At 46.5% G+C, this 22675-nt stretch overlaps 1 protein-coding gene across 33 annotated transcripts in view; it reads right to left on the bottom strand.

The window, feature by feature from the left end:
* The window catches only part of LOC118360667 (E3 ubiquitin-protein ligase HUWE1-like), an 89308-nt gene that overhangs the window by 41304 nt on the left and 25329 nt on the right, over window positions 1–22675 (bottom strand). For 27 of the 33 annotated variants that reach the window (XM_052484890.1, XM_052484914.1, XM_052484897.1 and 24 more), the window contains 26 exons: window positions 22233–22478; window positions 21818–21951; window positions 20474–20589; window positions 19992–20180; window positions 19526–19742; window positions 19004–19126; window positions 18503–18740; window positions 18032–18154; window positions 17789–17882; window positions 17444–17628; window positions 17101–17157; window positions 15649–15771; window positions 15356–15451; window positions 12733–13002; window positions 12206–12358; window positions 11943–12070; window positions 11372–11453; window positions 11045–11221; window positions 8488–8638; window positions 6968–7229; window positions 4862–5042; window positions 4480–4675; window positions 4066–4233; window positions 3249–3391; window positions 2856–2964; window positions 2394–2617 (listed from right to left, as the gene is read on the bottom strand). In XM_052484890.1, the coding sequence (XP_052340850.1) occupies window positions 2394–2617; window positions 2856–2964; window positions 3249–3391; window positions 4066–4233; window positions 4480–4675; window positions 4862–5042; window positions 6968–7229; window positions 8488–8638; window positions 11045–11221; window positions 11372–11453; window positions 11943–12070; window positions 12206–12358; window positions 12733–13002; window positions 15356–15451; window positions 15649–15771; window positions 17101–17157; window positions 17444–17628; window positions 17789–17882; window positions 18032–18154; window positions 18503–18740; window positions 19004–19126; window positions 19526–19742; window positions 19992–20180; window positions 20474–20589; window positions 21818–21951; window positions 22233–22478 (4185 nt within the window). The remainder of the gene's footprint in view (window positions 1–2393; window positions 2618–2855; window positions 2965–3248; window positions 3392–4065; window positions 4234–4479; window positions 4676–4861; window positions 5043–6967; window positions 7230–8487; window positions 8639–11044; window positions 11222–11371; window positions 11454–11942; window positions 12071–12205; window positions 12359–12732; window positions 13003–15355; window positions 15452–15648; window positions 15772–17100; window positions 17158–17443; window positions 17629–17788; window positions 17883–18031; window positions 18155–18502; window positions 18741–19003; window positions 19127–19525; window positions 19743–19991; window positions 20181–20473; window positions 20590–21817; window positions 21952–22232; window positions 22479–22675) is intronic. The other 6 variants (XM_052484904.1, XM_052484905.1, XM_052484922.1 and 3 more) reach the window with 4 other exon arrangements.

Below are 22675 nucleotides of genomic sequence, written 5' to 3'. Positions count from 1 at the left end.
GCGAATGGCCCAGTACTCCACTGGGGCCAAGCTTCCCGCAATCCAGGACCTCTATACCAGGCAGTGGTCAGAGGAAGGCCCTAAAAATAATCAAAGATGTGTGTGTGATATATATATATATATTTTTTTACTGCTGCTCTTTAATTACTTTTACTTTTATTCTTATCTGTATTTTTTGAAACTACACTGTCTGTTAGGGGCTCGTAAGTAAGCATTTCACTGTAAGGTCTACACCGGTTATATTCGGCGCACGTGACCGATTAGATTTATTCATATTCTTCAGTGGAATAATGAAATTCAGTGTCCTGCTACTACATAAATAAAAATACAGTAGCAGTCAAAAGTTTTAGAACACCTACTCATTCAAGGGTTTTTCTTTATCTTTACACTCTTGGCATTCTCTCAAATAGTTGCACCTGGAATGCTATTCCAACAGTCTTGAAGGAGTTCCCACATATGCTGAGCACTTATTGGCTGCTTTTCCTTCACTCTGCGGTCCAACTCATCCCAAACCATCTCAAATTGGGTTTAGGTCAGGTGATTGTGGAGGCCAGGTGATCTGATGCAGCACTCCACCACTCTCCTGTTTGGTCAGATAGAGGCTTTAGGTGCCTTTTTGGCTATGAGAAACAAGATTCACCGGTCTGATGAAAACAATATACAACTCTTCAGCCTGAATATCACATTTCACATCTGGAGGAAAACTGGCACCATCCCTAACGTGAAGCATGGTGGTGGCAGCATCATGCTGTGGGGATGTTTTTCAGTAGCAGGTACTGTGAGACAAGTCAGGACCGAGGGAAAGATGAACGGAGCCTCAGGACCTGAGGCTGGGGCGATGGTTCATCTTCCAACAGGACAACGATCCTAAGCACACAGTCAAGACAACGTAGGAGTAGCTTCGGGACAAGTCTCTGAATGTCCTTGAGTGGCCCAGCCAAAGGCCGGACTTGAACCCGATCTTACATCTCTGGAGAGACCTGAAAATAACTGAAGCGACACACCCCATTCAACCTGACAGACCTTGAGAGGATCTGCAGAAAAGAATAGGAGAAACTTCCCAAATACAGGTGCCAAGCTACCCAAAAAGACTCGAGGCTGTAATCGCTGCCAAAGGTGCGTCAACAAAGTACTGAGTAAAGGGTCTGTGTACTTATGTAAATGTGATCAGTTTTTTTTTTTATACATTTGAAAAATAATCTAGAAAGCTGTTTTTCCTTTGTCATTATGGGGTATTATGTGGAGATTAAATTGTTTGTTTACCTAATCAATGTTAGAATAAGGCTGTAACGTAACAAAATGTGGAAAAGGTGTAGGGGTCTGAACACTTTCCGAATTAACAGTATGTATGCACGTCTCATTAGGTTGTATGTATTTTCAAATACAGGCCTAGTGTAAATGTATTATAGTGTCAATCAATTACAAATAGAAAAACAAACTTTAGACTAAATATACATTTGACAGAGCACAGCAATTGATAAAACAAGTGGTTCCGAGCTGATGTCAGCATTACACAGGTAAGCTAATGATGAGAGAAAACAGGAATGCAGACAGGCTGTAAAGACCTCTACATCTATATTGAGTGACTGTGTACAACACCACCACCTGCTGTTATGTTGGACACCTACAGACCAAAAAAAAACATGTTATGAAATATTGACATGTACTGCCAAAATAAAGTTAACGAAATACAGGCAGACACCACATCACAGACAAAACAGCTCACTCAATCTTGTAAGTATAAAAGCAAAGCTTTGGTGTGTGAAAAAGCCAACACTTTACATTGTATGCAGTACAAACTCACATTATTGTGGGAGCACCTCCGCTAAGAGTTTGAATTAGGCTATTTGAGAAGGTTTGAATCCACAATCAACCTGCCTACACAAGTTGTTTGAAGTACAATGGACCAACATCGCTACTGTAGAAGATCAAAGTGTGATAGAAAATCTTGGTAGAGCATGGGTGGAGTAGGCCTTGTGGTGCTCATGTGAATTTGCATTCTGTTTCGTGTTCAAGTAAAGGCTGCGGCAACACAGGGATGAGAAGAGTTGAACAGGAGTCTGAACGCATTTTCAAGTACTGAAAGCAGGGTTTCCCCAACTCGAGCCTCAGGATCCCCCCTGGTAGCACGTTTTGGTTTTTGCCCTTGCATCTACACAGCTGATTCAAATAATGACCTAATCCAGCTCCGATCATTTGAATCAGCCGTGTAGTGTTAGGTAAAAAAAAATTAAATAAAAAACGTGCACCTCTGGGGGTCCTGAGGACAGAGTTGGGGAAACTTCAAGCTTTGATCCCTTTGGGTTCTTAATGCTAAATGTATTACAGTGGTAAAAATCTCAATACAAATAGACTTTGAAAAATATAAGTTTTGTCCAGACGAACCAACCCACCTCCTTGATGAGCTCAGACTGTCCGGCCGTGTAGCAGTAGGATGCTATGAGGGTGGCGATGCCCACATAGGACCTGACCAGCTCTGCCAGGAGACGCAGGATAGTGGAGGTGGGCATCAGGGGCTTGGAGGCCTTAGCCTTGGCCCCCTTACCCTCCTCTGAACTAGCTCCGTTCTCACCCTCCACCTCCTTCTTCTCCTCACGCATTTCCTCTGGAGTAGAGGCTGGGGAGAGATGAGAGGGAAAGGGAGGGGAAAGAGAAGAGAGGAGTTGAAAGAGAGGAGGGGAAAGAGAAGAGGAGTTGGGATCAAGTAGGGGCAGAGAGGTTGTTAGAACACATTTTTAAAGACACAGTCGTGACAAAATCATTTTTCATTAATTTTGTGTAAACACTATATTGTATATTTTCATCCTAAAATGTAATCAAACTAAAGCAAGAAGTGTAAGGATGGTAGTCAATACCAGTAGAGGCTGGAGGTGAAGAGCAGGGAGGGAGTGCCTCACCTTCTCCCTGGGGTGTGCCAGACTGAGAGGAGTCAGCCACAGTACCATCTGCAGTAAACACCTGGGCCTGAGAGAACGAGGAGAGACAGAGAAAATATTACTTACAATATCTAGACTAATACAGCAGTTTTCAAAACATACATAGTAATATGTTCCTATTGATAATACTCACTCTTGGGCCCTGTTCAGTCGGTGGGAAAACATTTTGAAACGGGGAGGTATAACCTAAACTTCCAATAAGAACACATCTTCTGCTTTCTGTTGCAAAACCTTTCGCTAGTGTATCCACTACTGAAACAGGACCATGGCCAGAAGGACTCTCACAAACAGCCAGCCAGGCATGACACTTACGTTGATGTGGAAAGCGGACTGTGAGTCGAAGTCACTGCCCTGTCTGGTGAGTCTGTACTGCTGGTAGACATCATCATCCTGGAGTATCTGACACAGGTCCTGCCCCCCGGGCACCGCCACAGCAGGCTCCTCTGGACGCTCAGCTACACAAGAGACACACAGGAAGTTAGCCCACAGAACCTTTCACTTTACACACGTGTAGCAGGAACACCTGCTGCTTCCATGAGATAGCTCTCACCTGGTCAGTCTATGAACTCTTATTAATGTCACTTGTTAAATCCACTTCAAATCAGTGTAGATGAAGGGGAGGAGACAGGTTAGAAGGATTTTTAAGCCTTGAGACAATTGAGACATGGATAGTGTAATTGTGTCATTCAGAGGGTGAATGGGCAAGACAAAAGCTTTAAGTGCATTTGAACAGGGTATGGAGGTAGGTGGCAGAAGCACCAGTTTCTGTCAAGAACTGCAACGCTGCTGTATTTTTCACTCCCAACAGTTCCCCGTGTGTATCAAGAACAGTCCACCAACCAAAGGACAATAAGTCAACTTGACACAAGCTTTTCTGCGGGAAAGGGGGGGGTGCAACTCAATATTGGGAAGGTGCTCTTAATGTTTTGCACACTCAGTGTACGGCTTGCTGTCTCAATTCATTGATGTCTTTTCATTCCTCACATCCTCTCTCCTCTTCTCCTAATGCATTGGAGATTAAGAACCGAGGAGAGGGACCTTGTTCAATATAGTGAAGGAGGCGAGGACATAGGTCGCAAGGTATCGAGGAAACACAAATTGGGATAGGGTGCTTGTGTGAGGGTCTTACCCTCTTCAGGTGCGTGGTAGGCGGCGAGGGCATTGAGCATGTCATAGATGACCTCTTTGATGGTGTCAGGGATGGGGGGCAGCGGAGACAGCTTGAGGGGGGTGGTCTTCACCAGCTGCACCGCGTTGGGCCCCTTGATACGCAGGTTCTCAAACTCATCATCTGACGCTGAGCGAGAAAAAGATGTCAACACTTACAGCAACCACACACACACTGTCACATTAAGTCACACAATAAAATAGGGGCACTAGCTGAGAGCTATAGGTGCAAGCGGATAGTTGACTGGCCACAGGTCCGTCTGAGATGTATTCAGAAGTAGTTTCATAAAGATTTGGTCCCCACACCACACTGTTTTGCATGGTCTTTTGAACCGGATAGACCTGTGGACATTCAACTATCAGTGTTTTAACGTACCCGTACCAGCGCCGCGGGGTGCCGGTAGGGCGATGCGGACGCAGCTGTTGGCAGTGTCTGCGAAGCAGTCTGGGTTCCGGCAGGCGGCCGGGCCCAGAACGCGCAGGATGTAGTTAATCTCTCTGGAGCCCAGAGAGCCTGATACCACACCTGACGTGGTGCTGCCCGCCCCACTGGTCACTGCTGACCGCACCACCTAGAGGTCAGACAGACACTAAGTGCAAATTACAAATGGCTATTGTGCACTACATTTTAACACTGACTGGGGGTTTCTCAACAATCTAAAGTTTGTTCCTCTCAGTTTCTCCTTGCCTTCAGCTGCACTGATCAGAAAACTGAAAATAATACCAAACAGGTGAAATAGGTGAAAGTGTTCCAGTACCTTCTCCATGGTGTGTCGTAGCGTGGCAGGGTCCTCGATGATGTGTCTGAACAGTAGGGTGACGAGCGGCGTGAAGCCGTTGAACCCTGACCCCTGCGTCAGCCCCAAGATCATCCTGGTACTCTTCAGCTCAGCAAACATCATGGCGTAGTGGTGGGTTCTCGTCAGGCGCAGGCACAGCCTGAAGAAACATTATAAATTACACACAGTCCAATTGATGCCAGTTCTTCCGGTGCAATTTATATATAGATGTATTTTATGTTATGTTTTGCAGTTGTGATTCAAATGGTCCCATTTTATGACTGACGCAAACCAATTTCCCATTACGGATCAGTAAAATAAAGCTACTAGAATTGATTTGTACAACACTTTCATGACCCATTCTCAGTGTGCAACAAGTACTTAGAGTAGTAAAATAGAAAAAGTAGACAGCCAGCATGACCTGGGCCGGGTGGGTCTGTCCCCCCTGGGTTCAGAATATTTTGCTTAAGGAGCACCATGTGTGGCATCGAGGACATTCTAATGCGCTGATTCCATCCGAAAAAATTATTGAATACCTGGAAAATGTAGTTGTGGTATTATGTAGAAAGAGATGACTTTATAATTGAAATCACTGATAATGTAAGAACAAGTAAAATAACATTACTTTTAAAAAATTTAAAAATAAACAAATATTTTTATTTTGACAATTAATCTTCAAGAGTGATGTCTTATTTATAGTTTTATTGCAAGTAATGAATTCCCACACCATTGGATGTTCTAAGTTGACTTGAGAAGTATCCATACTGTCATACCGGCACTGAACAGCACTGAACTGCTATTTTCAACCCCCACTGAGCCTTTGTAGTCTGTAGGTTAGCAATGCTAACAAATATATGTAAAATCCTATAGAGAATGCTAACTAAAAATGCTAAAGAGCGCATTGCGAACATGTTATACATTCTCTGACCTAAATTATTTGCAGGACTGACATCCCAGCTCAAAGCTATAGAAGTAGCTCAAAAACGCTACTCACAGTTTGCTGCACAAAATAAATATTAGACCGCAAGGCTGTTGATCTAGGAGGGGATTCCCTGCTGTTACCATGCGAAACTTGATTATGGAAGAGGGTAACCACTTAGGTAACAAGCTAATAAATTAGCAAATCAAATGCACAACTGCAGAGCATTTAGCACATTTTAGACAGTTAAGTTATAAGATATCTAGCTGGCAAACATTTAGTTGTGGATTCCGTACTACTCCACAACAAGACTCCGGTCTCTCATTGTTCTATGCTTGTAAAGGCCACGTGACTGGGGACTACCAGTAAGGTTAGTAATTAAACATGGAAATTAACTCGATATTCCTCATCTCCTAACGTAATGCACGAGTTGACTGCAGGTATTTACATAAAAAGTAGCTACAAATATCCAAATGTATAAAAATAGATCAAACAAAGTATAAACAATAATGACAGTATTGAAAAACTATCCCGTGGTCATTTCCAAATACCCCCTGTATATGGTATAATAATAATCACAGTGGTTGTCGAGGGTGCAACAGGTCAGCACCTCAGGTCAGCACCTGTCCTATCAATAGATCGCTAGAAGATGCATATCGTTCCTTCCAGCGAGAGGGGCCTCGACAGAAACTTAAATGAAAAGTAACCTAGTTAATATGATTTTGAAGTGGATAAAGTAGTCAGCTGAAAATTTGTCTAACAAGTTGATTAGGCGACACTATCAGATTTGTGAACATGGTCCCTAGCTGTGTGTTGCCGCTTTCCATGTTGTCTGTTGTCTGTAGCTTGTGAGGTGTGGAAACACTTTGTTGCTTTTATGAATTTTGTCTTGCTGCTTTTTGTTCTATGTTGCTCTGTCTGTATGCTATGTCTTGCTTGTCCTATGTTGCTATGTCTATGGTGCTATTGTCTATATTGTAATTGTTTTTAATAACCTGCCCAGGGACTGCAGTTGAAAATTAGCCGGCTGGCTAAAACCGGCACTTTTACTGAAACGTTGATTAATGTGCACTGTCCCTGTAAAAATAAAATAAACTAAACTAGTGGAAAACACAGCATTTACATAAGATTCAAGACTTAAAAGAGAACATAATAAAAGTAGGAACCTTAGTGTGGCGTGGAGGGTGTCTGGGTCCACGGGGACACTGATCATAGATACACAGGCTCTGATGAGCACCGTGGTCATGTCCTCTGTCAGACCCTGCACCACGATGGCTCCTCCTGCCCCGGTGCGTTCAGACGTGGGGTCCAGGGGGGCTGCAGGAGGGGGGGCAGGAGGAGCAGAAGGACCAGAGAAGGACTCCTTTAGTTGAGGGGTAGTGTTGTCATCTTTAGGAGCACTCATCTCCACAGCTACTGGGGCAGAGTCTGAAAGAGGGGAGGATTTGACTATGGTATGGTCCTTCTGTAGCTCAGTTGGTAGAGCATGGCGCTTGTAACGCCAGGGTAGTGGGTTCGATTCCCGGGACCACCCATACGTAGAATGTATGCACACATGATTGTAAGTCGCTTTGGATAAAAGCGTCTGCTAAATGGCATATATTATTATTATATTATTTATATTATATTATATATTATATACTATGGTATTCAACTAAAGTAAAAGTATACATACATTTATACATTTTTCATCTAAACATAGTGTGCTTTGTGACAACAGCAATGTCTAATAAAAGATGAACACTTCACACTTTGCTTATAAAACACTGGAGTTGCGCATATTTCTTCCAAAGCTATAAATCTACAGTGCCTTCAGGAAGAATTCACACCCTTGCTACATTTTAATGTTCCAATTTGGGATTAAAAAGGATTCAAATATTTTTTTAGATCTACACAAAATACTCTGTCAAATAGAAAGGAAAAGTATAACAAATAAACAAATAAACTAATATTTCTTGTAAGATAAGTATTCAACACCTTGAGTGTTGTTAGAATCACCTTTGACAGCAATTACAGCTATGAGTCTTTTTGGGTAAGTCTAAGAGCTTTGCACACCTGGATTGTACAATATTTGCTGAATCATTTTCAACTCTTCAAGCTCTGTCAAGTTGGTTGTTGATCATTGCTAGACAGCAATTTTCAAGTCTTGCCACAGATTTTCAAGCTGATTTAAGTCAAAACTGTAACAAGGCCACTCAGGAACATTCAATGTCGTCTCAGTAAGCAACTCCAGGTTATATTTGGCCTTGTGTTTAAGGTTAATGTCCTGCTGAACTGGTACATGTGTCTTCCAGTGTCTGTTGGAAAGCAGACATTTGTATTTTGCCTGTGCTCAACCCATCATGTGACTTAAGCTCATTTTCCCTCCTGAACTTATTTAGGCCATAAAGGGATTGAATACTTAGTGCCCTGACACTTCAGCTTTTCATTAACTTGTAAAAACATAATTCCACTGATATTATGGGGTAGTGTGTGTAGGCCAGTGACACAATCTTAATTTAAATTCAGGCTGTAACGTCAAAATGTGGAAAAAGTCAAGTGGTGTGAATCATTTCTGAAGGCCCTGTAGAAGGCAGTAGGTCCATTTCTGGGTCTGTCTGTCCTACGGCTTGCCCATGTCCCCCTCATCAGTCTCAGGTATCTGTTCGAGGCTATACTAGAACAGTAGCTCCTATCCAGTCATCACCTGGGTCTGTCTCTGTCTCCTCTGCCTTGCCCCTGTCCCCCTCCTCCTTCTCAGAGTCCGTCATGCTGCCAGTTTTGGCAGGTTTAGGAACGCGAGGCACTCTCTGGACCGTCAGCATCACAGGACGACGGTTACCCGTCTCCTCATTCACCTGGAATAGAACAAAGATATAGAAGTCAATGGTTTCCCAGACACAAATTATGTCCATAACTGGACTGATAAGCACTTTCAATGAATACTCTCCATTGAGCACAAGGATTTATTAAAGTATTCTTAAGTCTAATAACCAAAGAAATCCACTGTTTGTCAACTCTGTTCCTTTGAGTGGTCTCTATATAGAAGAGGCTCCCCTCCCACACTCACCGGCGAGTTTATTAGGTACACCACTACTTTCACCATAATGGATCGCTCCTACGTGGCCGTGGCTTTCTATATAAAGCAGGCAGACAGAGGCATTCAGTTACTGTTCGATTGAACATCACAACGGGCAAAACTAGTGACCTAAAATACTTGGCGCGTGCTATGATCATCGGTGCCAGGCACGCCGGATCCAGTATCTCAGAAACGACAGCCCTGTGGGATTTTCCCAAGAATGGTGCCACAAACAAAAAACATCCAGTCAGAGGAAGTCCTGTGGACAAAAACAACTTATTGATGAGAGGTTGAAGGAGATTGGCAAGAATCGAGCAAGCTAACAGGCGGGCCACAAACAGACAAATAATGGCACAGTACAACGGTGGTGTGCAGACAACCACAACGGGTTCGATTCCGATCAGCTAAGAAGCAGCTCCAGTGGGCACACGATCACTAACACTGGACAATTGAGGACTAGAAAAACATTGCCTGGTCTGACAAACCCCGGTTTCTTTTGAGTCATGCTGATGGCAGAGTCAGGATTTGGTGTAAGCAGCATGAGTTCATGGACCCATCCTGCCTGGTGTCGACGGTACAGGTTGGTGGAGGTGATGTGCCGCAGTCCAATCTGCAGCAACTGCGTGATGCCATTGCGTCAGCATGGACCAATATCCCAGTGGAATCCTTGTAGAATCCATGCCCCAAACAAGTAAGGCTGTTCTGGGAGGCAAAGGATGATCCGACCCAGTACTAGATGGGTGTACCTAATAAACTGGTTTAGTGCGTACAGTGCATTTTGTTATGTTACAGCCTTATTCTAATATGTATTAAATACAAAATAAATCGTTAGCAATTTGCACACAATACCCCATTATGACAAAGCGAAAACCAGTTGACATTTTTTCAAATGTAATAAATAAGAATGGAAAGAAATACCTACATAAATATTCAGACGCTTCGCTATGAGTCTCGAAATTAAACTCAGGTGCATCCGGTTTCCATTTATCATGCTTGAGATGTTTCTACAACTTGATTTGAGTCCATCTGTGGTAAATTAAATTGATTGGAAATGATTAGAAAAAGCACACCTGTCTATATCAGGTCCAACAGTTGACCATGCATGTCAGAGCAAAAACCATGAGGTTAGAGTTGTACGTAGAGCTCCGAGACAGGATTGTGGTGAGGCACAGATCTAGGGAGGGGTACCAAAAAATGTCTGCAGCATTGAAGGTCCCCAAGAACACAGTTCCCTCCATCATTCTTAAATGGAAGAAATTTGGAACCACCAAGACTCTTCCTAGAGCAGGCCACCCTGCCAAACTGAGCAGGGGGGGTGATAAGGGCCTTGGACAGGGAGGTGACCAAGAACCCGATGGTCACTGACAGAGATCTAGAGTTCCTATGATGAGATAGGAGAACCTTCCAGAAAGACAACAATCTCGGCAGCACTCATCCAATCAGGCTGTTATGGTAGAGCGGCCAGACGGAAGCCACTCTTCAGTAAAAGGCACATGATAGCCAGCTTGGAGTTTGCCAAAAGGTACCTAAAGACTCAAGACGAGAAACAGGATTCTCTGGTCTGATGAAACCAATATTGAATGCTTTGGCCTGAATGCTAAGCGTCACATCTGGAGGAAACCTGGCACCATCCCTACGGTGAAGCATGGTGATGGCAGCATCATGTTGTGGGATGTTTTTCAGCAGCAGGGACTGGGAGACTAGTTAGGATCGAAGCAAATATGAACGGGGCAAAGCACAAAGATATCCTTGATGAAAACCTGCTCAAACCGCTCAGGACCTCAGACTGGGATGAAGATTCACCTTCCAACAGGACAACGACCCTAAGCACACAGCCAAGACAACGCATGAATGTCCTTCAGTGGCCCAGCAAGAGCCCGAAACTCCCCAAATACAGGTGTGCCAAACTTGTAGCATCATACCCAAGAAGACCAGAGGCTGTAATCGCTGGCAAATGCACTTCAACAAAGTACTGAGTAAAGGGTCTGAATACTTATGTAAATGTGATCTGTTTAATCTTTAATAAATTAGCAAAAATGTCTAAAAACCTGTTTATGCTTTGTCATTATGGGGTATTGTGTGCAGATTGATGAGGGAAGAAAATAAGGCTGTAACCTAACAAAACGTGGAAAAAGTCACAGGTCTGAATACTTTCCTAAGGCACTACATACACCTCTCTCTATACCTGGACCATGGTGTTGAACTGTACGGTATATCTCCTGCGTCCCGCGGTGAATCGGACGCTGCTCTCCCCGGCCCTCCAGGCTGAGTCTATAGTGCCGTTGTTAGAGGCAGAGTAGCTGCACCAGCGACCCGACCGGTCGTCAAACCAACGCCAGTTATTACCGTTGGGCTGCAGGTACTGGAGAGGGTGGACGAAAGGGTGAGAGGAGAAATTATTATTTTATTTTTTTGTAGTGAGAGAAGGTTGGACATGGCAATACAATGGTAATCACATGCATATCCTATAATGTGGGTTAATCTTTATGTTGCACAGGGACATTCCTCTTACCTTGTTCATCTGCGCTCTGCGTTTGGATGAAACAGCCATTTTCTCATAGAAGTCAATGATCAGCAGCACTGGAGTGATCCACCTGTACACAGTGTGACAGACAACGTTCAGTCGTGTTGTACATTGCCTTTTGTCTGACAGATGCCACGCTTCTACATTTACCTCACCCAAGTACAAAAAATAAGTATCGCTCTAATAAGAAAATACTTTGTTAAAAACATGAAGATCGTTCATGCCGTCATTTGTAGCTGGACAGTATATTCCTGAAAGGTATTAATTTCCACACGTGTGCTAGCTAGCTAATCTCAATAATGGCCCATTGGCCCGCTTGCTGTCAAAGAGCCTGGGGGATGGCAGAGCCATGTATTTAGAGACTTGGACAATTGTTTCTGCATTATGATGCAGTGACATGAATGACACTTCAACATTTTATGGCAGCCATGTTAGCTCCCATTATAATTACATGGGAAATATTTAAATAATGCTTTGTAACTGAATTAGAACAATATTCACAATTTTAAAAGTTGGCCCAACTCTCTAAATACACAGCTCTGGGGTGGTTGCTACTCACTTGGGTGTCTGGATGTCCTTCTGCTCCTTGGCAGCCTGAAGACAGGGCTGCACTACTTCTAGCAGCTTGATGAGCACATTGAGGATCCCACTGTTCTCCACCACCCTGGCACACGACAGCTTCAACTCCTACAGGGTAACAGAAGACAGCATGCATCAACATTCAGGGCCGGTGGGGGTGTGCGAGAAAGGAATTACTGTTCATCTATGTGTCTGTCACTAAAGTAGTTTGAGCAGGAGGTTTTTCTGTGTGTCTGTGTGTACCTCAAAGAGCAGTGTGAGCAGCAGGATGCGTGTTGCCAGGTTGGAGGCCTGGGGCAGGGTAGCCATCTGTCTGGTCCACTCGGACACAGTCTTGGTGTCACTGGTGGTCAGGGGTATTGCTGCCTTGATGAGCACGTCTGCTGCCTCCCACACCTACACATGTCAAAGATCTCGTACTTTAATAGATCACACCTTGACATTTCGCACAGCAGAGTCGTCGTCGTCCCCCCGAGTGCACGTTATGGGTGTTGCCCTAGCACAACACAGCTGATAATCAAATCTTGATGCGTTGGTTATTTGAATCAGCTGTGTCGTTCTAGGGCAAAAACCAAGACGTGCACCCAGGGGGAGCCCCAAGACAGAGATGGGAAAACCATGACATACAGGACACAGAGAACTCAAATAATTGGTGCAGACGGTCACAAGGGCACCCCTACAGCTGATCGTCCAGAGGTCATTAACAGAGTGACAACACCACCAATCTTCATCACTTCTCCAAAGCGTTGACCAATTGGTATTACACATACCTGGTTGACCACCTGTCGTAAGATGAGGTCCCTGTACTCAGGACCACTCCTCTTGATGGCGGTCATGAGCAAGTCACAGAGGCGATAGACGGTGTCTGGCAGCTCGTCCAGCAGGTGGAAGCAGCCGGGCAGCATGGAGTCGGTGAAGGCGTGGAGCTCCGTACTGTCCAGGGGCTCAGCCTCCAGGAACCTCTCCAGGCAGCGAGCCTCCTCCTCCTCCGTACGCTCCCGGGCTCTCCTATCGTCCTCCTCGCGATGACGCGCCGCCTCCTGAGAGAAAGACATAGGGAGGGAATGTGAGCACCTGTGGAGGTGAAGTGGTGTGGGCCCAGAAACAACCGCTAACCAATCTGTGTATACATAAGATATGAGCAATACAGCTGATATTTCACAAAGTCTATGAAATGAAAAGCTGGAGCTGCAACAATAAATAGAATTCTACACCCAGTGTTTTCCACTAACGCCGGCTGTCGGCAATACAGAGAATTACGGAGGCATTTTCAGCCGGGCACTTTCTAATTAACTACTAATTAACTACTTTTAAATTTTCCAGTCAGGAGAGAGAGAAAAAGAAGAGTGCCAAGCCCTCTCCTGCTAGAATGAACAACATGCATCTTCTAGTCATCAATTGATAGGACAGGAGCCCGTCAACCAAAGTGAGAGATGACAGGGACACACTGCTGGTGTGACTGTCAGTCCCGCCTCTCTGTACCTGGGGGTGTGTGTGTGTGTTGGGTGCGCTACGGTTGCAGTCAAATTTCTTTACACTGAGAGAGAGCATAAATTTGCATGCCGAAATCCACTTCGCCAAATTGTTTTCTGGCACATTGATTTTCCTTTTGCCTGCAGGGTCTGACTAACGTTGGCCCGCTGGCAGTGAAAACATGTGAGGGCCGGTAACCTCAACACATTTTTTTCATTCCAGTTCAACATTTGCCTGCTCTGTCATTCTACCATTGAAGACCACACAAGTAAATGTCACGCTATTTGTATTTGAGCAATAGGATAGGCCGTTCATTCAAGCACCACCACTCTCCTGCCAATCATAACTCCGAGCAATACATAGGTTGATGTTGTCACACAGCACACAAGCTGTCAAGAGTAAAAAGAAGTGCCCATCCATCTACTCACTGAGCTTATTTACTTTAAGTGATTGTGCACATACTATCAATAGGCCGGCTACTGTTGATAGTCTGCAAAAAAGACATGTAGCATTGGTCTTGGCTAGCCTACTGAGGTCATTTTGATATCTTTTGGAACATTTGTCTTAAAAGGGGGCAGCATCCTATTTTCAAATTTTCTCAAAAATACATAATATACAAACAATGCAATTAATACACCGCGGTTCTAAAGAATAGTCATTGCTTATTTGAATTATATTACACAGCTTTTTAAACACACATAATAACCAAATGTAGCCTATTAATAGCCGAATAGGCCAATATAGAGAAACCATGACAACCTACAGGCCCTCCGTGACCCCAATGCATTTAACTACACCATGGAGAAACTGATAGGCCAGTAGATTTGTGCCCAGTGAGAAAATAATATAACTTTGGACTCAGGTGTGTTTCATATGCAGCCAAGGAGTGGTGAGGCATATGCTATCTACTCTACTGTGCTTTGATTTAGAGACAGCCAGCTTGACTGGTTTATCAAATATGGTGAATCCTCCTCACTGCAGGAACAATAGGTAGGCTAGTTGTTTTAAACCTATTAATACTTATTGACATATGTCTACTTACTTCACCAGAGTGTTGACAATGGACTAGTTAATTGCTATTTTCTGTGGAGCAAAGCCCATGTTAAACACCTGCTACATTCGTCTATCATACCTGTATCGCAGATAGCTGAGAAAATGTCTTTAAAAAGGAAGCTTGAAGCCCGTGGAAGTCAGCAGACTCTTACAGGATTCTTTAGGCTCAGTATAGAAATATTTCCCCCCTGTGATTTATTCTGTTTTGCCCCTGAACAGGCAGTTAGTTAACCCACCGTTCCTAGGCAATCATTGAAAATATGAATTTGTTCTTAACAGACTTGCCTAGTTAAATAAAGGTACAAAATAATAAAATAAAAAAATTATATATATATATATATATCGTGTTGTACAACAGCTGATGTGTGAATTTTTTAATAAAAATATTTATTTCCTGATATTTGCTGGTTGAAAATCTAATCTAGGAAAAATACAGCTTGTTGGGAAGATGTCTTAACCCGAAGGAGGCTGCTGGCTACTTTTTCTATTTGGCTGGCTACTCCATGTGCTTGTGGAAAACACTATATCCTTTTACATTTCAGACATTAGCAGACTCTCTTATCCAGAGCGACTAGGGTTAAGTGCCTTGCTTAAGGGCATATTAACAGATTTTTCACCTAGTCTGCTCAGGGATTAGTACCAGCAAACTTTCAGTTACTGGCCCAATGCTCTTAACTGCTAGGCTACACACCTATCCAATACTTTCAGATCTACACAAGTGCCTAGGGTGTATTGTAGACTCCACAGCCCCTTTATGGAGGGGGCCCTGGTTATTCATTCATGAGCCGATGTCCATTCATTCAGCAATATGTTCCATCCGTACGCCTGTGAGTGGGGGCGTGTCTTAGTGTGTGTGTGGCAGCGCACCTCGGGTGAATCAGAGCGCTGTTCCATGCTGACCTCTTGTCCCAGAGACATGGCGATGGCTCTCATCATCTGGTCCTCCTCTGACATGGTCATGTCCTACAGACAGACCAACAGAGTACACTTAACACGCATTACAGTAGAAGACACGTGTGTGTGTGTGTGTGTGTGTTCCTATGTGTGTGGACCTGTGCATGCATGTAATATGAGTATATAGTGTGTCAATGGGCAGTGGCTGAGTATGCATGTTCTGTATTTATGTGTGCGTTCCCACGTAAGTGTGTGTGTGGGCGTACCCTGACGGCTCCGCTGAGTAGAGGAGGAGGGTGTGTGAGCAGGTACTCTGTGGCCTGCTCCATGGTGCTAGTGTTCACCAGAGCCTCCATGGCATGCTCTCTGGAGAAACCCATGTCCATCAGCTACATAGAGGAGAGAACAATGGTTAAAAACCACAGAGAGAGACCGAGCACAGGACAGGGTTAGAGGGGAAACGGGTCACAGGACAGGGTTAGAGGGGAAACGGGTCACAGCACAGGGTTAGAGGGGAAACGGGTCACAGCACAGGGTTAGAGGGGAAACGGGTCACAGCACAGGGTTAGAGGGGAAACGGGTCACAGGACAGGGTTAGAGGGGAAACGGGTCACAGGACAGGGTTAGAGGGGAAACGGGTCACAGGACAGGGTTAGAGGGGAAACGGGTCACAGGACAGGGTTAGAGGGGAAACGGGTCACAGGACAGGGTTAGAGGGGAAACGGGTCACAGGACAGGGTTAGAGGGGAAACGGGTCACAGCACAGGGTTAGAGGGGAAACGGGTCACAGGACAGGGTTAGAGGGGAAACGGGTCACAGGACAGGGTTAGAGGGGAAACGGGCCACAGGACAGGGTTAGAGGGGAAACGGGCCACAGGACAGGGTTAGAGGGGAAACGGGTCACAGCACAGAGTTAGAGGGGAAATGGGTCACAGGACAGGGTTAGAGGGGAAACGGGTCACAGCACAGGGTTAGAGGGGAAACGGGTCACAGCACAGAGTTAGAGGGGAAATGGGTCACAGGACAGGGTTAGAGAAGACTTCCTTCTAGGGAGTAATTTCCCTAGCCCCTGTATTGCTTACTCTTTGGTGTTTTAGGCTAGGTATCTGTAAAGCACTGTCATAACTGCTGGGGTGTGTGTGTGTGTGTGTTTTTGTGAGAAAGGGAGAGAGAGAGAAAAGGAGCCAACTATGGCACAGTGTGATCGGTGAGTCAATCTCACCACGTATTATATACAGTGACTATACAAAACATTAGGAACACCTGCACTTTCCATGACAGACTGACCAGGTGAAATCTATGATCCATTATTGATGTCACTTATTAAATCCACTTTAGTGTAGAGGAGACAGGTTAAATAAGGATTTTTAAGCCTTGAGAAAAACGAGACAGATTGTGTATGTGTTCCATTGAGATGGTGAATGGGCAAGACAAAATATTTAAGTGCCTTCGAACGGGGTATGTAGGCTGCTGGCAGGCGCACCTGTTTGTGTCAAGAACTGCAACGCTGTTTTTTTTAACGCTCAACAGTTTCCTGTGTGTATCAAAAATGCTCCACCAACCAAGGGACATCCAGCCTCCCACTCTCTCTTGCTCCCTCCCTCCCTCTGGTTCCTCCTGGCCACCTTCAGCCGGGAACCCATTACAAACAAGAGATCAGATTCAATTCTAGTCAAATGTGCGCTCGCGCCTGAGTGTGGTGTAGGCTAGCTATATACCTGCTGTAGCTGCTGCTGGTTGACATTTGGCTGCCTCTCCCTGCCTCCTCCCTGAGCCTGTCACAACAAGACAAAGTGGTGCAGGCCACACCAGGGTGAGGGTTCAAGGGGACAAGAAGTTAACAGAACAATTTCAACCACTGCTAACAGTGCAACCAATGCGCTCAACTGTATCTAGCAGTTATATCTATCAAAGCTGTCGAATGATGCGTGTTTAATGCCAAAAACTGTCTATGGGGAAAACAGTATGACAAAAACTGCCATTTCCATGAAGAAACGGTCACAAAAGGTAAAGGAATCCAAAAACACACACGGACCGGACCGACAGCCACACCCTCCTCACCTGCTGTAGCTGAGCCTGGTTAACCGGTGGCTCTCTCCTGGGAGTAGTGTTAGTGGAGTCCTCTGCTGCACCCCCTGGTGCAGATGGTGCTGTACTGCTTCCAATGGTTGGTCCTGGAACTGACCCGGCAGGGCCCTCTCCTGCATTTACTGCTGCTCCAGGGGCCCCTGCTGACCCACCTGTGCCTGGATTATACATTAAAGTGTTATAAATCATTATGTGCTGTTGGGATAGTTATTGTGCATTTATCCTTCATGTGTATAAAAATACATTGTATCAAATAATTCAGCCTTCGCTGCCATTAATACCATGTAATGTTGTTGAAAATAAACCATTTCCTTTCACCTCCAGAGCTGGGGCCTACAGGCAGCGTAGAGGCCCCAAGACCTCCCTCCTCCTCTGGACGGGTTGTGCCCTCCCTCTCCTTGGCGAGGCGCTCCTGGGAGGAATGAACAAAATTTCATTACATGCCACTAGCAACCATCCCTCAAAAGATTATTTGACAAAGGAAATTTGTTTACATTACAAATAATTCCCCCACTAGCTTCTCTCCTAGTGTGCCACTGCACCTTATATAAAAGAACACACCTGGATGACAGGTTCTCCTCTCAGGATGTGGCACAGTATAGCTAACATGGACTCAGCCATGCGGCCCCCGTACACTTTAAGGGGCTTTCTGTTCCACAGGCTGCAGATGCAGCTGAACGCTGCCTAAATGGGAGGCAAAAGAGAGTGGCTCAGGATTAGAGGGAGAAAAAAATAATACTATCTCATGTAACACACAGTCCCATTCAAAATCCTATTTTTCCTGACCCTAACCAGTACTCTTACCTTGACCCAAAAAACCTAAACTTAACCCGAACCCTTAACCTAATTCTAAACCCAACACTAATTTCAACCTTATCCCTAAATAGCATTTGACCTCGTGAGGACTAACAAAATGTCACTTAGGTCAAATTTTTGTTTGTTTACTATTCTTGTGGGGACTTCTGTTCCCCACAAGAATAGTTAAACACATCCAGGAAAAACCACACACACACCACTAACCAATCCCCCTACCTTCTGAGTGACTATGAGGAATCGCAGGGCACTGAACTGTGGGGTGGTGGGGGTGACCCCGGGAACCTTGACAGGCAGGCTGTGGGGTGAGTCCAGCACAGTACTGGGGTTCACCATCTTCTCCACCAGCATCAGCCAGGCATCCAAGAACTCCCCTGTCCCATCTGGCAGCTCTGCATGCTCCAGGCCCTCAGAGACAGGCACCTTACCACCCATAGAAAGGGCCCAGTTAAATGTCCTGGGGAGAGGAGGGGGAACGAGAGATGTGTCAGAGCCGATGGGCAGAGAAACATAAGCTCTTGTTGGGTACAATCACAATTACGGCCCCAAATGTTTCCTGGTCAGGGAAAATGCCCTACTCATAATCATTCTATTAGTAATCCTGACAATAAGGTAGTGCCAAATATATATCGAGTCAGGTATTAATGGTGAGAGCTGAGCAGCAACAGTAATGAGGCTGTTTGTAGCTATAGGTCTATTAACAGGGGGTGCTCTACTCACTCAAAGAGTGCGTTGTGTCCTCCCGAGCAGAAGAACTTCTGCAGCATGAGGTGGTAGGGGTACTTCCTCTCGTCGAACAGCATGGGGGACGTGAAGCCCACCGAGCAGATGAAGAACGTCAGCCTGGAGGGGAAGAGAGAGAGCAGAGACATCACGGCCATGAAACGAGGGGTAGGGGTAACAGTAGAGTACCTGAAACGAGGGGTAGGGGTAACAGTAGAGTACCTGAAACGAGGGGTAGGGGTAACAGTAGAGTACCTGAAACGAGGGGTAGGGGTAACAGTAGAGTACCTGAAACGAGGTGTAGGGGTAACAGTAGAGTACCTGAAACGAGGGGTAGGGGTAACAGTAGAGTACCTGAAACGAGGGGTAGGGGTAACAGTAGAGTACCTGAAACGAGGGGTAGGGGTAACAGTAGAGTACCTGAAACGAGGGGTAGGGGTAACAGTAGAGTACCTGAAACGAGGGGTAGGGGTAACAGTAGAGTACCTGAAACGAGGGGTAGGGGTAACAGTAGAGTACCTGAAACGAGGGGTAGGGGTGTACGGCGGGGGCTGCCAGCTGAGGCCCTTGGTGAGCAGCTTGGTGAGGGAGGAGGCGGTGGCCCGGGCGGCGGGGGTGGGGGCTGTGCCGGTGCTGGTGGCGTGGTGAGAGCGGCGCTGTCGGACTGGAGAACCCACACACAGCTTCACCAGAAGACCAAAGAGCTCGGCCAGAGCCCGGCCCAGACGAGACGACGCTGGAGAAGAGAGGGGAGAGTTACCACACCAGGATGAAAGAGACAGCCTGCACTCACAAGTATAGACTCAGCAGTCACAACGGACAGTGTTTCAACCTTCACCTGAGAGGAGTGAAGTCTTTCTTCACTAATGCTGAGATTCTGACAGTACATTGCTGTATTTGGTGGGACTACCAATCTACACTTAACGTATGCCTACAAATAGACAATTGTGTGAAAAAGGAAAGACAAAGTTCCTGGTGTCCTCACCAGAGAGCAGGGGTTTGATCTGCTTGATGCGAGTGGCCATGGCGGGGGTTAGTTTGGACTTGGTCTTGGGGTCAGAGGTGCCGGCGGTGGGCTCGTCAGTCTCCATGGGGGCTAGCGTGTCCCCGTCCAACCCCATCCCCTCTAGGAGACACGTGGCAGAGGGGTCCACAGCCACAGCCTCAGACTCAGCTAGCGAGAGAGAGGAACGGGCTTGTGGTTAGAGCTAGGGGTGGCTGTGCTGGAAGAGTAGTTTGGCTAAAATGAGCTTATACATTCCTTTCTTGCACATTGCTCAAATGATTCCTAACAAACTCCAACATTCCAAAGTTGACAGTTATTTTTAGAAGAAGAAAAACAACCTGCAAAACATTGTCCTATTGCTTTCATGAACGATCATCCCCAACGATCATCCCCAACGATCATCCACAACCAATTGATAACATCTTCTTTTGTTTTTTTTTCAGTAGAAGGGCGTCTCTTACCAGTTCTCCTGGATCCAGAGGCAGAAGCGGTGGCTGTGGTGCTGCCAGATGGCTTCTCCTCCTTGGGAACCAGCTTCTGCATGTCAGCCTGGCCGAACTCACAGCCTGGGGGGAGACTGGGGGAGGAGAGGAGAGAGAAACAGGAGAGAGTTAGTGTGTTCTGTCAACTGACTGTATGCTGAGAAGGAGGGGGAAGAGGGAGAGAGGGGGAAGAAGGAGGGGGAAGACGGAGAAGGAGGGAGGGGGAAGACGGAGAAGGAGGGAGGGGGAAGACCAGGAGGGAGGGGGAAGACAGAGAAGGAGGGAGGGGGAAGACAGAGAAGGAGGGAGGGGGAAGACAGAGAAGGAGGGAGGGGGAAGACAGAGAAGGAGGGAGGGGGAAGACAGAGAAGGAGGGAGGGGGAAGACAGAGAAGGAGGGAGGGGGAAGACAGAGAAGGAGGGAGGGGGAAGACAGAGAAGGAGGGAGGGGGAAGACAGAGAAGGAGGGAGGGGGAAGACAGAGAAGGAGGGAGGGGGAAGACAGAGAAGGAGGGAGGGGGAAGACAGAGAAGGAGGGAGGGGGAAGACAGAGAAGGAGGGAGGGGGAAGACAGAGAAGGAGGGAGGGGGAAGACAGAGAAGGAGGGAGGGGGAAGACAGAGAAGGAGGGAGGGGGAAGACAGAGAAGGAGGGAGGGGGAAGACAGAGAAGGAGGGAGGGGGAAGACAGAGAAGGAGACGGGAGACAGAGAAGGAGACGGGAGACAGAGAAGGAGACGGGAGACAGAGAAGGAGACGGGAGACAGAGAAGGAGACGGGAGACAGAGAAGGAGACGGGAGACAGAGAAGGAGGCGGGAGACAGAGAAGGAGGGGGGAGACAGAGAAGGAGGGGAGACAGAGAAGGAGACGGAGACAGAGAAGGAGACGGAGACAGAGAAGGAGAGGAGACAGAGAAGGAGACGGAGACAGAGAAGGAGACGGAGACAGAGAAGGAGACGGAGACAGAGAAGGAGGGGGAGACAGAGAAGGAGACGGAGACAGAGGAGACGGAGACAGAGAAGGAGACGGAGACAGAGAAGGAGACAGAGAAGGAGACAGAGAAGGAGGGGGAGACAGAGAAGGGGGGAGACAGAGAAGGAGGGGGGAGACAGAGAAGGAGGGGGAGACAGAGAAGGAGGGGGAGACAGAGAAGGAGGGGGAGACAGAGAAGGAGGGGGAGACAGAGAAGGAGGGGGAGACAGAGAAGGAGGGGGAGACAGAACCAGTGAGAACCTCAAGGCCAAAGGATAGAGGGCGAAAGAGAGCTAGAACCTGGAGGAGAGAGACAGAGAGCGTATCAGACAGGTTTATCAGAGGTAGTGTACCTATTGGGTGTGCAGAGAGACAGCAGCACGGTGCTCTCCCAGACCAGAGAGCAGTAGAGCTGGCTCAGCTTGTTGAGAACACTCAAACCCAGCTGGGAGCCCCACTGGTTCACACTGATGGCCCTGATCTCACTCTGCACAACACACAGGGGAAGGTTAATGAACACACCTGGGCAAACCAATACCAAACCACTCACAGTCAAGCAACTCCTTCCCAACAATGACAATCCACAGAGGCGGTACCCTCTAAATCCACAGAGGTGAGGTGCAGTACCTCTACAGTTGGTTGATTATATGCTGCTTATTTTTTGCTGCTTTCAATGAATTGAATACAAAGTCAACCTAATCTACAGCCTCTACAGGTGTGGAGTGACATAACGAGAGGCCCTTGCCGATTGGTTTACTGGCATCTTACCTGCCCTACCCTGCAGGTGTGCACGAACATCAGGATATAAGCGTGTGCGGCAGTGAGCGCGTGCAGCAGTGGCGTGGCGCGGGCCGATAGCGTGGCGTCAGTCACATGACCGGCGGTGGCGAGCTCTCGGAGCAGCACAGAACCCCCGGGGACCTCAATGGGGCGGTGGAGCGGCTCGAGGGCCGACAGGATGCTGTCCAGCTGACACAGCCCCTCCTGGAGCACCTTGGGTTCATGGGACAGCGTCTGGGGACCACGGGACAACACACCACAGTCACAGGGAGAGACTGAACAGTTACATTTAACCGGTCTCCCTGGAGTTTAGTCACAACCGTCAGAGAACCTCATCAAAATACCACAGGTTATATATTCTGAAGAGGCTATAGTCCATTTTCCAGCTCTGCTTGAGCTCAATCACGAACAAATTCACTGAAATCATATCC

This window comes from Oncorhynchus keta, chromosome 28 (assembly GCF_023373465.1).
Source record: "Oncorhynchus keta strain PuntledgeMale-10-30-2019 chromosome 28, Oket_V2, whole genome shotgun sequence".
NCBI classification, from domain to species: domain Eukaryota; kingdom Metazoa; phylum Chordata; class Actinopteri; order Salmoniformes; family Salmonidae; genus Oncorhynchus; species Oncorhynchus keta.
Note: the sequence above shows the minus strand (reverse complement) of the source record. Positions and strands in the feature narration are given on the sequence as shown.